Below are 17,752 nucleotides of genomic sequence, written 5' to 3' on the forward strand. Positions count from 1 at the left end.
GGATTTTTTTTTTTCCCTAATACCAACCCTATTCCTGTAAAACACTGAGTATCTGACATATATACAAAGGGGACATTTATATGGTATCTTCTAAATAAAATATGATTTACAGAAAAAGCTTCCCTATCTGAAAAAGGTGACATGCAAACATGCCTATTATCCAAATGTTGTCATTTAACAGATTTTATTGCATCTAGAGGTAAAAACAGTTTTATTCTGCACTGTATCAGGTTTCATTACATTAAATATAGAATGCATTCAACTTTAGTACAACACATTTGATTTTGACATAATAAAGCTCATCAATACTTGTGATCAACAGCCAAAGGTATAACAAAGTTGTTATATATGAGTATCTGCCAAATAGATAACTCTGTTACACTAAGACTTTCTTTGTTGTAGGTTTTTATTTGCACTTATTAGCGTTAAAGAAGAAAAAACTCCCACACACCTTTTCAATTTCCAATTTATATCTGTATTTGCACATGCAAAATTATCAGATTAGTTATAGAAAAGAATTCTTAAGTTCTCTTCTCTGTGAGTAAAACTGCTTCTTTAGAAAGGAACAAATCCAGTCACTCATACCTTTCTGAGGTGGGCAACTTCAGCCAGAGGACTGTCAACAATCTTTGAAATTATCTGATTTTATGAAAGATCTAAACTGGTACTGGGAATAGTTACTTGTGGGAAGAATGAATTGAGTGTAAGGCCATATACAAACAGTTTTACAATATACCTTTTAGTAAAATAGCTGTTTTGAAATATGAAAGTGAAATACAACAGAGAATGCATCCTCAAAAAGAAAGCCATATTGCTATGCTATGAAACGGGAACAAAATGTCCAAAACACTAAACTAGATCAGTGAAAAGCATACAAAGAGATAATATGACACAAACAAATTCAAGCCTGTTTTCTGAACAACTGTTTAGTTTTGTACATAAAAGAAAAAGAAGTTACTTTTTTGCTCTAACACTGTTACATAAAATCTTATGCCCTTTTCCACCTTTCTGTTCATTATATACAATAACTGCTTCTGCTTCAATGAATTTCATTATCTTTTTTCTTCGCTGCAGAAATTACTTCAGAGAATAATAATTCATAAAAATACCTGAAGCTTCTGTGATACAGAAGCATACCACAAAATTAAATTAACATTTACCACCAAAATATTTGTATTTGCAATTATCCTCCCCCCTACCCAATCATTTAAAAGTCCTTTCATCTGTTTCTTCCCTGATTGTTGGCATTCCAGATATCTTAGTCCATTACCTGCTGCTTTATCAGAATATCACAGACTGGATAAATCAGAAACAATGTATAAATAAATATATTTGGCTCACAGTTCTGGAGGCAGGGAAGTCCAAGAACATAGCACCACCAACTATGAAGGCCTTCCTACTGAGTCACACAACATGGTAGAAGGGAGTGAGCACACTCAAAACAGGAAATTGGGCAAATTCATCCTTTTATCAGGAATCCACTCCTGTGATAAATATCCAACTCCCACAATTATTATATTAATTAATTCATAAGGGTGGAGCCCTAATGGCCTGTTCACCTCTTAAAGGCCCTACACCTCTCAATACTAATGCAATGGCAACAAAATTTCAATATTAGTTTTGGAGGGGACATTCAATCCATGGCATTCTGTACTATACCCCCTAAAAACTCACATACAAAATACATCCATGCTATTCCAAAAGTCTTCAAAAGTTTCAGTGTCAACTCAAGAGTTCAAAGTCCAGAGTCTCCTCTAAATCAGGCATGGCGAGACTCAAGGCATGATTCATTCTGAGGCAAATTTCTTCCAGTAGTAAGCCTGTGAAGTCAAAACGAATTATCTACTTCCAAAATACAATATGATAGGCATTCTCATTCCAAAAGGGAGAAATAGGCAAGAAGGGGTATTAGACCCAATATTAAACCTCAAAGCTTCATATTAACTTTTCTCCATGTGCTACTTCCTAGACATACTAGAAGGTTTGGACATCTTGAAAAGTGCCAACTCTCACAGCTCTACTGTGGCCTAGTGTGGACTTTCTGTAGCAGTTCAGCCCCTAATCTCTCTGCATGGGCACCCAGGTAGTCCATAGCATTCTTTGAAATCTAGGTGGGAGTACCATGCCCCCACAGCTCTTGCATGCTCCATGCACTGGCAAACTTAACACCACATGGACAAAGCCAAGGCTTATCACTTTTATCTGAGGCCACTTGAATCAACACTGCCCCACATAAGAAGGCAGGGAGCAGTGGGACTTAATCCTATTGTCTTGATGAACAGCACAAGGCTTCCTTTTATCTAAGATAATCTTTTTAACACCATTAGTATTGTCTCTTCAACATATTTTACATGATCATGCTGAGAATTTTTCAGTCTTTCCATTCTGCTGCTGCTGCTGCTTCTTTTTTTTTTTTTTAACTTTCTTGGAGTTGTTGATGGACCTTTATTATTTATTTATTTATATGTGATACTAAAAATCTAAACCAGTGCCTTATACAAGCCAGGCAAGCACTCTACTACTAATCTAAAATCCCAGCTCCTTCTGCACCTCTTTTAATTCCACCTTTCAGTTTCTCTTGTAACTCACAGCAGTTAAAAGTAGTCACAAAGAAGGCCGAATGATATGCGATTGAGAAATTTTCTCTACCAGATATCCTAGTTCATTACTCTAAAGTTCTGTATTCTACAAAGTTCTAGGACATACAGACAATTCTATCAAGTTCTTCACAACTGTATAACAAGAGTGACTTGTACCTCAGTATCCAATATTTTTTTCCTCATTTCTGTTTGAAACCTCATCAGAATAGCCTTTATTATACACATTCCTACCAATATTCTGGGTCACAAACACTAAAAAAAAAAACTTAAAATTCAGACTTTCCCTATACTCTCTTCTAAACCCTCACCAGAATCACCCTTAATGCTCCATTCACAGCAATATGAGCCTTTAGCAGCTTGTTCTCTGAATTCTTTCAGCATCCACTCATTACCCAGTTCCAAAGCTGTTTTCACATTTTCAGGTTATATTGGTTATAGCAACAATTCTACATCTCACACACACACACACACACACACACACACACACATGGTAAATTACAAACAGAAGTTCCTTTGGCTCAGAATTCTGGAGGGTGGGAAGTCCAAGAGCATGGGCACCAATACTTGGGGAGGCCATTTGTGCTGGGTCATAACATGGCAGAAGAACAAACAAATACATGGAGACAATGAAAGCTGGGCAAAACCATCCTTTTTATCAGGAACCCACTTCTTTTAATAACAAACCCACACTCTTTCATAATAAAAGCCATGCATGAGAGTGGAGCCCCAAAGACCTAATCACCTCTTAAAACTGTTACCATGATTATTAATTAGATTTCAGCCTGAGTTTTACAGGGCACTTTTAAAACATAGCACTGGTGTAGAGTAAAACTTAACATAATGGGTAGGTTATATATATCCCCAACAAGAGGAATGTTACTAGAGGGATTTCCCCCTCCCCCCCTATTAAGTTAGCTTGTACAAGTTGGGCAAGGAATGGCAGGTATAAGTTCATTCAGGGCGATAGTAGGTATAAAAATAACATGAACAGGCAAACCACCATTCTACCACCATTAAAGAGCTAGTGATGAAGGTGGTAGTAGCAGTGGTGAGGTGGGAAGAGGAAGCACATGTCTCAAAGGGTGCAGTGTAAGACAGATAAATAAAATTGATTCACTTTGCTGTTACTAATCCTTCAAGGTTCATAAGTTCCAATCATATAAAAAACTCTTGGCTAATAGCATTTTCTTTTCTTCAGCCTCAATTAAAACAATCAGGGTTTTTTCGTTTTGTTATTTAAAAAAAAAAGTGTTAGCTTGTATAAAATAGGGATGAGAGAAAAGGGGAAGTCATTTGTTGAAGAGTCAATTTTTTTCTAAACTTACATATTTTTATCTGTGCAAAGTATCCACAAGACTAGTTTCATGAATTTGAGGCCTATGATGCTCTGCTACTGCAGTTTCGGAATTCTTAATAATTTTAAACAAAGGGCATTACACTTTCATTTTCCACTGGATCCTGCAAATTTTGTAGTTAGTCCTGGGTCCTAAGTAGCTAATACTCTAAAGAGAAAAGATACACGCAGTTCCAACTTTTAATTAAACTCTTGGCCATTAAAAAAAAAAAGTGTCGCTATTAAAGAAAAACTGTTAAATCCCCACTCCCTATAGCACATTAAAACTTGAAAGGACTCCCCTACTCCTACCACAACACAAATTCTTTGCTCACAGCTATACCAACATAATCAAGCCAATCATTATTCCCAAGATATCAGTTTAAGTTAAGGAAAGAAATGTTCCTCTCAGGAATTAAAGCATAAAGATATATAATTAGTAATCTCATAAGTATTTAACTGCACCATCATTTTCTGCATTAGTCAGCTTTTTGTCACTATGACCAAAATTCCTGAGAACAACTACTTAATAGGAGGACAGATTTATTTTGGCTTCTGATTTCTAGAGATTTCAGTTCCTAGTTGGCCAGCTCCATTGCTCTGATGAGGTGGAACATCATGGTGAAAGAGCATGGCAGAAGGTGGCTGTTCAGCTAACAGCAGGAGAGAGGCAGAGTGAGAGACAGTAGGCACACAAGGAAGGGGCCAAGGACAAGATATCATCCCCAAGGGCACAATCCCAGTGACACCCAGTCAAATTATTAATCCATCAAATGAGTTTATAGTCCAATATAATGACTTCTCAAAAGCCTCAATCCTAGACATAACCGCATCAGGAACTCTTCAACACAAGAGTTTTTGGTGGGCATTCCAGATTCAAACCATAATATTTTCCCTTGATGTTTTCAATCTAAACTTTTTTTCCCCCAGCAGCAGAGTTTCCTTTCCCAGTGACTAAAAATGAGTAATTTACTCAGAATCACAAAACAATAGGTGGCAAAGTTAACTACAGCCTAAAATGTTTTAACATTTCATCTGGAAAAGAATGATACGCAAACCATCTAGAAAGCAAGTTTCCTTTGCTTTAAGGAGTAGGTTTGTGGCTATTAGTCCAGAAGAAGGAGATAATTGAGTTTTTCCTAGAAAAAAGGAGGTTATACTAAGGGTAGCAACAGCCTTATAAACTTGATTCAGAGAAAGTGTTCAAGTAATGGAGGTTCCCTTTTATTTAAACTTGAGTCTGTATAAAAGAAAAAAAAACTTTTTAAATCCTCTGCTATTTCAAAGTAGAAAGGATAATCTGTAATATAATATTTTAAGTAAGTATTCTCAACATGTAAAGGGGAAAGCTAGACATAAATATGATTTATAAATAGAGAAATTAAAAGGAGACTAGTTTTACCAGTTAGCCCAAAAAAAAAAAAAAAAAAAAAAAAAAAAAAAGCTAATACTATAGTACATAATAATACAATATGGTTTACTGGTCAGCTATTTGCTATACAGAATAGCTTCTCTGTGGTAACCATAAGAAAAAAAAAACACTTAAAATTTTCTTTTCAAGATAAGTTGGATTTGCATGCTTTTTAATTAACCAATGTGTAAAGGTATTATGAATATTAGTCATTTTTCTTAGAATAAGACACATCTAAAATCAGAACAAACATTAAAGTAAACATTATGAATCTGCACTGAGTCAATTTTGTTTAGAATTACCTCATTATTATCATATGTCTTGCCCTCTAAAGTCTCAGCATTTGTGAAACATCACTTCAGATGTGGTAGAAGTAGTAAAATAATTATTATGTAAGAAAACTACCTTATCTTACAATTTATAAAAATTTATCTTTCATATAATTATACTCAACTTAAACTGGATAAAGGACGAACAAAAAAATAAAAATTTAATTCTTAAGTTCCATATACTTTTCCAGGCCTATCACTCCCCAAGTCAGTCTCTTTCCCATGCCTATCCACCCTAAATTTCTGGGAAATATATAAATCTACCATGTGCACTGTTAACTAGCCCACCAATAAAAGATTAAGACAGATATTTTGAGAAATTTGTAAGGAGAGAACTTTCTAGCACTATTAATTGATCAGATAATGAAGACCACATAGGCCTAAAGCCCCTGAGAATGATGAGACCGCCATAAATTATGCTGAGATCACCAGACTGATCTATATCATCCCCACATACTTTACCATACCCATCCCTCATTGAGTTTCCTTTAAAAGAAGAGTGGGAACCCCCAAAACACATCTCTCACTCGAGATGAACTTCAATCTCCCTTGAATGAGTATTCCTTGCTGTTCTAAATAAATAAATCTCTTTGCCTCCACTGACATGTGCTGAAATTCTTTTCCATCATGTATGTCAAAGATCCCACTTGTCCTGAGTCAAGTTCCTCCCTTCCTCTGGGAGCTCCCAAGGACCCACTTCTGGAAATCTTTCTTCTCTCATGACACAATAACCAATCTCCAACAAAGCACCCTCTTGGCCTAATCTCCAAAAGAGAAAGTCAGTGTATAATTATATAACATTCATAAATTCAATTAAAGCAAATTATTTAACATTTAGCTCTGTCCAATAACATGTTATGTTACTGTAAGGTCTAATTACATCTTAACCCAGATTATAAAGAGCATTCAAGGTATTAATATCAGACTAGAAATCACAGCATAATACAACAAAAGAGATACAACATTTTTAAGACATATTTTAAAATCCCAATCATTAAAGGCAACACCCCCCAAAATTAGTAACAAAGACAATAAGAATGCTAGGGAACAAGGTAAGACTTATGGAAAAACAAGATGCTTATTAAAAAAAAAAAAGAGGGGTGGCCAAATAGCACTAAATTTTCTAACCAATGATCAGCGAAAATAGACATCATGAAATCTACGGGTTTTATGTGGCAATGTTATAAAACTCTCTTATGTAGTCAGCTTTTTTACCATTATTAACCAAAAGACTTGACAAGAATAATATAGAGAACAAAAAGTTTATTTGGGCTATGATTTTAGAGGTCTCAGTCCACAGATGGCCAATTCCATTTCTCTGGGCTTAAGATGAGGCAGAATATAAAGGAAGAAGGGCATGAAAGAGGAAAGCAACTTAGGGACAGTACCAGGAAGCAGAGACAACAAGCTGAGCTCTCAATCACCAGGGGCAAAATATAATACTCCAAAGGATATCTTCCACCAAGTAACCCACCTCCTCCAGCTACAACTTACCTGCCTACAAATGCCACCCAATTAATTCATTCAAGTGAATTAATGTACTACTAATTCAGTTATGGCTCTCAAAACCCAGTAATTTTACCTTAAGCTTTTGGGGCACACATCATATCTAAACTATAACACCTGTATTTTTAAAACAAACCTATTGATACAATAAAGTATGGCTATTTGCTTTATTACAGTGGACAGCTGGGTGATGTATTACTAGATAACAAGAGAAGTAAATGAAGCCTATCCTCCTACTTGACAGCAAGTGTATTAGTATAACCACTCTCCCTGGAATAAGATAAAAACCTTTTTCTCATATATTTTTTTTTTTTTACCTCTAACTATCTGCCAAGTTCTGCTTACTTTACTTCTATAACATCAGTGTACATCTATATCCCTTTACATTTCTATTGCTATTGCCCTGGTATAGGACTCTTAAAATGACTGCATCTACAATTTCTCCTCTTCCCAACCAACTTTATAAAGCAGTCTCAAAAGCATTATACCAATTCTTTTTAGAAAGTTCAACAGTGCCTCACTGCAAAACTAATTTCAATGTTAGACCAGCACTCTATGTCATCTACCTGACTTACTTCACCAATTCAACTCAATTCCCTGATCTACTTATTAGTATTTTTTAAATAAACTTTCCACCTTGCCCCATGTTGCTCCTCTTTCACATGTTCCTTTCCTACCCCTGGCCCTAATTTCCATTTCTATCAGCTATCTTTCAGGATCCATTCTAATGCTACATGCAGGGCTGTGGTATACTATGTATTTAGCCTGCACAAGTCCCTGGGTTCAATTTTCCCTTCCCTCCCTCCCTCCCTCTCCCCCCACAACACACACACACACACACACACACACACAACAACAACAACAAAAACCCAAGTGTTCAACAACAATAAAAACTCCAGTGTTTCTTAAAAGCCTTGCTTGTCATAATATGGCTCCAAGTACCTTTTGTTTCCTCAACTTCCAGTCTGTTTCACAAAACTTTCTAATAGCACTTATCAATTAGTCTTGGGTGTCTATGTGCGTGCATATGCACATGCTTCTTCTAAACTGGGAGATCTATTTTTTCTCTGTGTACTTAGCACAATGCAGAAACTTCAGTATGAGCTGAAAAAAAATTGTTCTTAAGTAGTGAATAATCAGCCAATTTCCTTTTAGTATAGTGGGCAAATAGCCTAATTCTTGCTGGCATAATAAAACAATTACTTACCCAGGCTATTCAAAATATATACATGATGAAATTATATTCAGTTCACTGCTTCTCAAAGCAAAAGTAAGAACATTTCAGAAAGACTATCATCAAAATGGTTAGGAAAACTCAAGGTTAATCCTTAAAGGGTTAGTCTTAGTTACTTAGAAAGTTTACTCAATATGAACAATTCAATACCTTGAATATATGCTATATTGCTGTGCAGATAAGTACATAAAGATATATACTCTTAATTCAGAAGAGCATCTTTCACTGTCTCATGGATAGGTTTCTAAAATACAAGTTTGAGTAGACCATTTAGTTTTAAAAATCCTTCAATGACTTCCTAAATTCTTTAGGAAGCATTCAAAGCACTAATTGCACTTTTCTGACACCATCATGTTTCCAAATACCTATATGAGAATCTCCTGGCACTTCTTGATCTCCAAATTTCTTCTTCTTTTGGGAGCATATACTAATTTTATCGTATTTTTGTAACTTACAAAATATTTTTCAAAATATTATATAATCAAAGAAAAGTAGATATTCAAAAGATTTTTGTGGAGGTAGAAAGATAGTCCATTACTGAGAGTTTTGTCTAATCATGACAAAATACCCATGTTGGCCTGGCATCCAAAACTAAGATTAAACTAATTAAACTAATTAATGTTGACTATATTAAAATGAAATAGCATTTTTGTGAAACCTATATTTAAAAAAAAATTTATTGGCACATTATAATTATACAAAATAGAGGAATTGTGACATATTCATACATGCACATAACACAATCTGATCAATTTCATTTTTCCTTCCCTTTGATCCTCTTCCTTTCCTCTACTGGTCTCACTTGTTTTCATGAGATCACCCCCCCAACACACACACACACACACACACACACACACACACACACACACACACTTTCCCTATTTTTCTCTCTAGCTTCCTACACATGAGAGAAAAAATGTACAGCACTTGACCTCCTGAGTCTGGCTTATTTTATTTAACATGATCATCTCCAGTCCAATCCATTTTCCTGCAACTGCCCCATGGTTGAATAAAATATATATATCACATTTTCTTCAACCATTCATCTGTTGATGGATATCTAAGTTGGTTCCATAACTTGGCTACTGTGAACTATGCTGCTGTAAACATAGATAAGCATATATCAGTATGCAGAGTTTTCTTCTTTTTGGCAAAATACCGAGGGGTGATATGCAAAGCTGTTGATTCCCAAATTTTATCCCTTTGTGCTCATGCTGCTTTGCTCTCTGCTTGGAACATTCTACTTCACCCCCCACCCCCCCCCACCTTTCACAAAACTCTTTTCATTCTTCCAGTCTGGGAGTCTGGCTGAATATTATAGAATATTATAGAACTTACTCTAATGGTATAGGTCATGATTATGTTTATGCAGCTGGAATACTGGGTTTTTATAGTTGCAGAGACAATCACAGTCCTGGTACCAGAACCCAAACTTTTGTTGAATGAATGTAAATGATCTGTTAGTCTTTCTTGTCTCTCCTTTAAAAAACAATGACAAGAAACATGCCAGTATGAACTGTTTTTATGTACTATTTTTCTCTTATTTTGAGGCTCTATTTGATAACAACAAACTGTAAAAGCAGCAAGAAAAAAAGGAATCCTACTTAATTGCTAGTCCCTTTAGAATGAGGCCTGGACAAAAATAACCCTGAACTCCTTCCAACTCCACTCGCAGGCAATATACCATTTAATTGTACACTATCTTGCACAGTTCTCATATTATCATAGTTCTATATGTGTTGCCAATAATACATTCCTAAATTCTCTGAGGGCATAGACATATTTTTCACAATCCCCCACAAAGCCCAATATAGGGAAATTATCAAGGTATCTGCTTTAAATAGAAGATGGTTTCATCCTTTAGAGTTTAATCTTAATAAGACCAAATTTTCTACTTATACTCTTTTGGGCTAAATGAATCACTATAAAAGCTTGCGATTTCTTGAACATGCCATAATATAATAATATAACAAAGATACTTCACAGATGCTGTGAAAGGACAAATAATTTAATGCACACCAGGAAGCTTTCACAATGCTATTTTTTTTCTTTCTATAACAGCAGAAAGTGCTCCCATAGCACTTTCCACAACACAGGAATGACTTTTCTAGTGGCTTACAAACCCACTCAGCACCTGGCACTATGTTATATATTCATTAGCACTTGTTGTAAGTCTCTATGGCCAATTATATCATCAAAGGTGAAAATGGGCAAAAGAACCTATTTAGTAACATGTAATCTATAAAAACATAAAATAAAAGTGGATTATATATATAAAAAAAAACTTTACAAAAAAAAAAGAAGGTAGAGATATTCATAGTGACACTGAGTGGCTCTAATACTAATTTTTAAAACTTTTTTTCATGTTAGAAAAGTGGGTTTATTTGTTTGCTTTTTGGTGGCACTGAGGATTGATCCCAGGGGTACTTTGCAACTAAGCTACATTCCCAGTCTTTTTTATTTGTTAAATTTTGAAACAGGGTTTTGCTAAATTGCTGGGAATGACCTCAAACTTCAGAACCTCCTGCCTCAGCCTTCCCAGTCACTGGGGATTACAGGTGTGTGCCATCATGCTTGGGGAAAAGTCATTTCTTTAACTATGATGGCTTAGTTACTTGTTGTTGTAGATGAGAAAAATTGTGCTTTACTTCTAAAATGTCACAAAAAAAGTGTTCTGAAGATCATGAAATATAGTCCTTCACAAATATATTTTTGGTTTGTATAAAGATATTTTCCTTGCTTTTTTAAAAATAAGTAATTAAAATGTTCTGATTTATTTTAAATCTCAGAGGTCAGCATTTGATTTTAAGAATATGTGAGCTATAGATGAGAAGAATAAAATGAAAAAGGTAATTCACCTGCTGCCATAGAAGTGATGTTAAAATTTCTAATATACTACTATTGTTGGTTCTAGTCAGTTCCAGTTCCAAAGACAGACACTTGGAGCAGGATTTTCCATCTGAGTTAGTGACAGTGGATAGCAACAATTTATTGGGTCATGACTACCACTAATTTTTAATAAAAGAAAATATTAGTGTAACACAATTCAAGTGAGTGAATGAATAAACATGGATTATGTGTATATAAATGTGAGTTTATATGATATAGAGATTAAAAAAATAGCCCTAATAAAAATGCCGAAGAACACTTTTCTTATTCTTCCTTCTTTTCGAGAGATAACCGAATGCTATGTTAACAGTGAGCAGCATTATGCAAACATCCATGCACTGTGCAGATATATTTTGTTTCACAACATTGTACTCTGATTTACTTCCCTTTACTTATCTGTTGAAATTCATTCTTACTTTGATCTCAGATTTGTTTGTTTCCAACTGCAGGTTAGATTGGTAGAATAAACTTTACCTTAAATAATTTTAACTGTGCTGGCAATTTTAATATCCAAGGTTAGCATAAAATAGATTAGATTATTATCTGATAATAAATAAATTAAATTAGATTATTATCTAATCCAAGACACTTATCAGAGTGAAAAAGGAACTGTTACTTAGCTAGGACAAGGTCAAACCAGTATGTATAATTTATTAATAACTCAATACTGTTCTTAGCCAAGCATGGTGGTGCACAACTATAATCCCAGCAACGTGGAAGGCTTAGACAGGAGGATCTGAGTTCAAGGCCAACCTCCGGAACTTAGCAAGACCCTATTTTAAAATAAAAAATAAAAAAGCTGGGATGTGCTTCAGTGGTAAAGCACTACTTGGTTCCATCCTCAGAAAACAAATAAATATTATTAAGCACAAAAGCAAACAGTGAAAATAAAAGTTCAAAAGTACTTAATATGAACTCTATCATGTTTTCATAAGACTCTAAACAGAAAAAATTTATATGAATATGCAAAATATTAGTCTAAAAACAGACTAAAAACTCAAAAAAAGACTACCAATAGTATAATATATATTAACTGGAATTAATTCTTGAAAAAGTAAAATCCACCTTGAATTTATAATATGATATAAAGTAAACCCTTTGATACTAGTGTCTTTAGACAAAGATCCATTAAAAAATTAAAACAGGGCTGGGGATATAATTCAGTGGGAGAATGCTTGCCTAGCATATGCAAAGCCCTGAGAGTTCAACCCTCAGCACCCACCCCCCACAAAAATACAGCCTCATAAATTATCTATAACTAAAAATCCAGAAAACCTGTTAAGCAATTTATGGAAACTCTTAATAAAAATAATCTGGATCAGTTCTGGGGCAAAATCATAATCTATAACATTTATTTATTTTTCGACAATTTAACCCTAGTATTTTCAATTCCAAAGCTTTCCTACTTTTTTCATCAGTTCCTTTTATTAACATTAGGGAGGGTGCATTTTAATTTATACTTGTGACAACAGAATTAGCTTTGATGTTAAGCAGTTTTTATATCTTAATTATTTTCTAATATGACGACTCCCTGGTCTCCTATTTCCCAGTTCTGTGTCCTTTCTACTTCATTTTTATTTTAAATTTTCTGCCACAGGAATGATCCATACATGACAACCTTTAGATTATATGAAAAGCCTATATATAAAAAAATTTTATATATATAAATAAGCGTGTGTTACTGGGATAGAACCCTTTGTTTTCATAAAAAGGACTGAGAACTGTCATATTAGAATAATCTGATATCAGTAAAAGGGTATTTTGGGGAAGCAAAGGGGTATCCTTTTCAGTCTATTCAAGGATATTTGGAGAAGTACAATTAGAAGGAACAGAAGGGATAATATTCCTCAAGAGGCTACCAGTCCCCACAGAAGTGGACAAGAACTGGTGGCTTCTCAAGTGATCAAACAGATGTTTAGCAAAGAGTTCCTTAAGGATGGACCATACAACTAAAGATCCATGTAGATAAAGGCTGCTTGAACTCACATATTAGACATTGTTTTGGAGGTTTTATTCCTATTTTTCCATTGTTTCAATTGTGTGATGTAAGGTTTAATAAGAATGAATTGGTATTTTATTCATCAAAATAGCATCTATACATATAGATATTTATTCATCAAATAGCATCTATACATATCTATGAAAAACTGATGGTTGATACTCATATGAATTAATGAATTCTTTATAATAACCCAGTGGCACCCTCTAGGAAAACAGGTTAGTATCAATGCTTTATACCAGTCATAATGTGGGAAAGAGAATAAATATATGGAGTTTATAAATAAAATTCTCCATTTAGGAAACAAACATTAATAAGTTGAATAAAAACTTCCTAGTTGGCATGAATAAGCATCATAGACAACTATGTAGCTCTACTGGTCAAGAAGATTTAAAATATCAGAACAAAATGTTTCAGAATTTCTAAGGAAAGGAAACATAAATTTTTGTTTCTTAGAAGTATTAGTTGTAGAAAATACCACCCTAAACTTTATTCAGGTTTTCATTTCCCTTCTTTCTGCGTAAGACCACCAAACAACACTTTATCTTCTAATACTTAGTACATTTGGAGTACTATTTAATTAATGATATTTTAAAATTAATATGTAATTTTTTTCTTAATGGCCTAGTCTGTACTCCCATTCATTAGATATTACTTTTCTCCCTGATAATTTTTTTAAATATAAGGTAATGTCATTATCAGTTATTTATAAACAACTAACTAGTCCTATGTTTTGAAAGATTTTCAGATGAGGTAAAAGCACTTTTTTCCAATTTCAAAAATCTGTCTGAATAGTCAAGACTGATACATCCTCACATGCCCTTCAAAGTCTAAATTAGGTCTAACCATGTTGGGGGTCTGTATTTTCTAATTAGACTCAGTCTTCACCAGAATGCTCTCCACCTTAAACCCAACCTCATTTTAGAATTTTCAATTGTTTCATTCTAAAATTAGAAATTCAAGAAAAAGATCACCTATATATGACAGAGAATAATCACTAATAACAAAGATCTAAAGGAAGACAATCTTGATTTGTATTTCAATTTTGCTACTCATTAACTATATAACTTCAAATTGTTGAAGTTTTCCAAATCCCAATTTCCTGTAAAATGAAATTATAATACCTACAATCCATCTGGTTGCTTACTAAATGTCATGCATACAAACATCAGAGAACAGTACCTGACATACAGCAAATATTCAATAAAGATTGGTGGCTATGATAACATTAGGGATTATTTCCCATTTCTATCTTCTCTTATTTTCATTGCCCTCTACATTTAATGTGTGCAATCAACTGTCAAGTCTGATGAAGGTGGGGATATATAAAATTTATAACCCCACAATAGGAGCATGAATTCAATAAAATAAAACTCACAATTCCCCTCCTTTTAATATAAATGATAGTTATTCTTGTCATTTGTGTATCAAATCAAGGAATAAAGCAAAGAAGCAGAAGAAAAAGATGCCAATATGAATACAAGAGTTTCTCTGGCAGCAAGAACATATTAGAATGTTAAGTCATAGGACACGAGGAAGAACTAAAAGGTTAGGAAAACTACAGCTAGAAAAAGCAGAAGATTGTGATAAAAAACAGCAAGAGACATAAGACTAGAAATAGAATTTTAGGCCAAAAAGATGGGGGGGTTATATTTTAAGATGTGAAAGAAAATTGGAATTTGCTGACACACAGTAGCCTGAAAGACTATATAAATGAAAGAGCAAAGCATTTTATAGGGTGTAAGAAGCATATTACATATGAGTAAGCTAACAAAATTTTCACAAACATGAAGTATGAAGAGGTTATCTGCAAGGCTGGGCTAGCCAACCAAAAATAACACAGAAATGTGCATTTTATATTACTTATGTGTATGTCTATATTTACTAATCCTAAATATTATTTAGGAGCATTAAAAGTAAAATCTATTCAGTTCTCACACTGGGCAAAGATTGCCCCTTCAAAAATCTATCTGTAGACTAATAAAAACTCATTAGTTTCTAATCAATTCTACATATTTGAAATTCCATTGTAATTTCCTTTTCTTTATAATTCCTTTTCTAATAAAGCATTTCTCCAAGACAAACCTGTGTGTGTATGTGTGTATTTTTCTTACCAAAGAGAGGTGTTTTAATAGAATCTATTAATAAAAATAAATTTAAAAAATCAAAAATAGTATAATTTAAAAATCAATAGAATTAATGTAGACTCAAAAGTTTCACACCTCTAATCGGTTACTTTTTTCCACAAATCAAGTCAATATGATCCAAATGAAAAAGAATGACTTGCTTAAAATTATATCTAAGTTTACAAGTTGCTGAAATTTATGTGTATCAGATTCAATTATTGCTTACCAAAGAAAGCTATAAATATCGCCTGAATTAGCACCAGTCTGGTGAGGGGGGAAAAAAAGTGTATTTGTATCAAACAGACTTGCTGTGATATCTGTTCAAACATACCTGTACCAGTCAAAAGTCCAGCACTCTTCTTTCGTGCATAAGCGCGTAAGTGGTTGGACAGGCTAACAGCACTTGTAAACGTCGTATTGCAATGCACACATGTTCTAAGCTTCACAGGCATACCTATCATTCAAAAGAAAACTATAATCCAGTTCTCACTTCAAAAAGTGAAATTTTCTTAGCTTAAAAGTGTGTAGAAAAGTACCACAATAAAGATGGTTTTAAAAACGTTCATGAATTAGCTTAAACGTGAAATAAAAAGGGGGAATTAAGTTAACTATTAGTAGTTTGTAGTTAGTATTTAGAGCCAAACCATGCTCTTTGGAAAGGTGAAAGAGGAGTGACTTGAACCTCTTAGCTCTTCTGAATTTAACACCTATTATTACTTTCTTGCAGATTTCTGTGTTACGCAGATCATTTCCTAAACCTACTAAAGTACAATTCTGTGATTTGAACAGCACAGTTCTGTTGAGAAGTTTCAAAGCTTACAACATTACCAATAGAAAGAATTAAAAAGTCTAGTTGACAAAGTGGTAATTAAAGTGTTTTACCCACAAAACCGTAAAAGGCTCCATACTAAATTAGGCTTTCTGATGAAGGCTGGGAGAAAAGGTGGTAAAACACACCACTGAACAGCTGTTAGACACAACATTTTATTCAGGGCATTTTATGTTCATTACTTTGAATGCGCAATCAATAATGAAAGTTAATGAATTGAAGTTTTTTACTACAATCTTTGTGCTAAATAAATGATCAACAAGCTAACATCTTACTCATCACAGGAAAGAAACATGTTGAAACAATACATTCAGAACTTCTCAAACAACCCTCACTCCCCCAACATGTTTCAATTGTTTCTTCTACCTTACATAGCCACAAGTGTGCTTTACTTCTATGAAGCATATTATTCCCTGCATTTTATTCTCCTAAAAAACAGAAAGCTACTGACTTTGAAAGACTATCTTTGTATGAAAGAAAGAGCCCTATTTGCCACAAGTCCATACCAGAGAAATCACTTTTCAAACCACTTAAAATACAAGTAATCTTTCCTTAAATCAAAACTGCATTACAAATATTTGAGCTATCACAATGTCAGTGGAAAGTAAACAAAGCAACAGTATATAATTACCTCAGACACACTCTACCTGGGCCTCAAATCAAAAGACCTATCTATATAAACCTTCAACACTCATAACCTCCAAAGGAAACCTTTATAAATAGACTTAAAATTCTTCTAGTCTAAACATACACATCAGACCCTGCAACACCAAATGAAGTTTGGCTACTTTATCTGCCACATTATTTGCTGATACACACAAAATATTCCTTGAAAAGGGAAAAACTGTTTAGTGCACAAGCACTAAGCTAAATCATCTGTCTGTTCCCTTAAAAAACTACTGTAAAATCTAGAAGCCCAGCAAACATGTTTTATACTCACAATAGTTCTCCAAAACCAAACTATCCCACAATACAATGAAGAATTGGAGAGGGAGAGAGCGCTTCTTTAGGTTAATCACAACATACCACAGACACCAATCCATTTAGTTTATAGAGACCATTTTGTTTTGTTTTTACCTGAGCAGAGGGAAAACCAATAGCTAAATCTTGAAAACACATCACTTTTAAACACAGGCAAAAATATGACAAAAGTTTGCCTTTTTAGTAATACTATGCTTTTGAACAACATGAAATTTCCATCCATAACCATCCTTCATCCATAACAATTTTAGTTTTACAGATCAGCTTTTTTCTGGGGGGGGGGTGGTTTTCTTTTGCATTTGTTCTCACCTTACATTCAGACCAAGAAATGAGGCACAGACTCAGTGCTGATGAGCATCAATTGATGAGTTACACAGAAATGACAGTAGAATAATCAATCTGCTCTGCAAAAAAAGCAGCTTAAATAAGAAGATTCTGAGAAAGTATTTTCCACAAATATTCCATTAAAGAAAGCACAACTGAACTGTGTTAAAATTAAAAAGATACTCATGAAT

The 17,752-nt window shown here is 34.0% G+C and overlaps 2 protein-coding genes across 18 annotated transcripts in view; one reads left to right on the top strand and one right to left on the bottom strand.

Annotated features, from left to right (window-relative positions):
- The window catches only part of LOC131424885 (endogenous retrovirus group K member 6 Gag polyprotein-like), a 218,607-nt gene that overhangs the window by 165,931 nt on the left and 34,924 nt on the right, over window positions 1-17,752 (top strand). The gene's annotated exons all lie outside the window — the stretch shown is intronic.
- The window catches only part of Znf644 (zinc finger protein 644), a 105,827-nt gene that overhangs the window by 5,138 nt on the left and 82,937 nt on the right, over window positions 1-17,752 (bottom strand). For 11 of the 17 annotated variants that reach the window (XM_046461540.2, XM_058585125.1, XM_058585122.1 and 8 more), the window contains one exon: window positions 15,759-15,881. The exons of the other annotated variants lie outside the window; for them this stretch is intronic. In XM_046461540.2, coding sequence (XP_046317496.1) covers window positions 15,759-15,881 — 123 coding nt within the window. The remainder of the gene's footprint in view (window positions 1-15,758; window positions 15,882-17,752) is intronic. 17 annotated transcript variants of the gene reach the window in all.

The sequence above is a fragment of the Marmota monax genome, unplaced genomic scaffold (genome assembly GCF_021218885.2).
Source record: "Marmota monax isolate L192 unplaced genomic scaffold, Marmota_monax_Labrador192_F-V1.1 WCK01_AAM20220418_F8-fsc00070, whole genome shotgun sequence".
NCBI classification, from domain to species: domain Eukaryota; kingdom Metazoa; phylum Chordata; class Mammalia; order Rodentia; family Sciuridae; genus Marmota; species Marmota monax.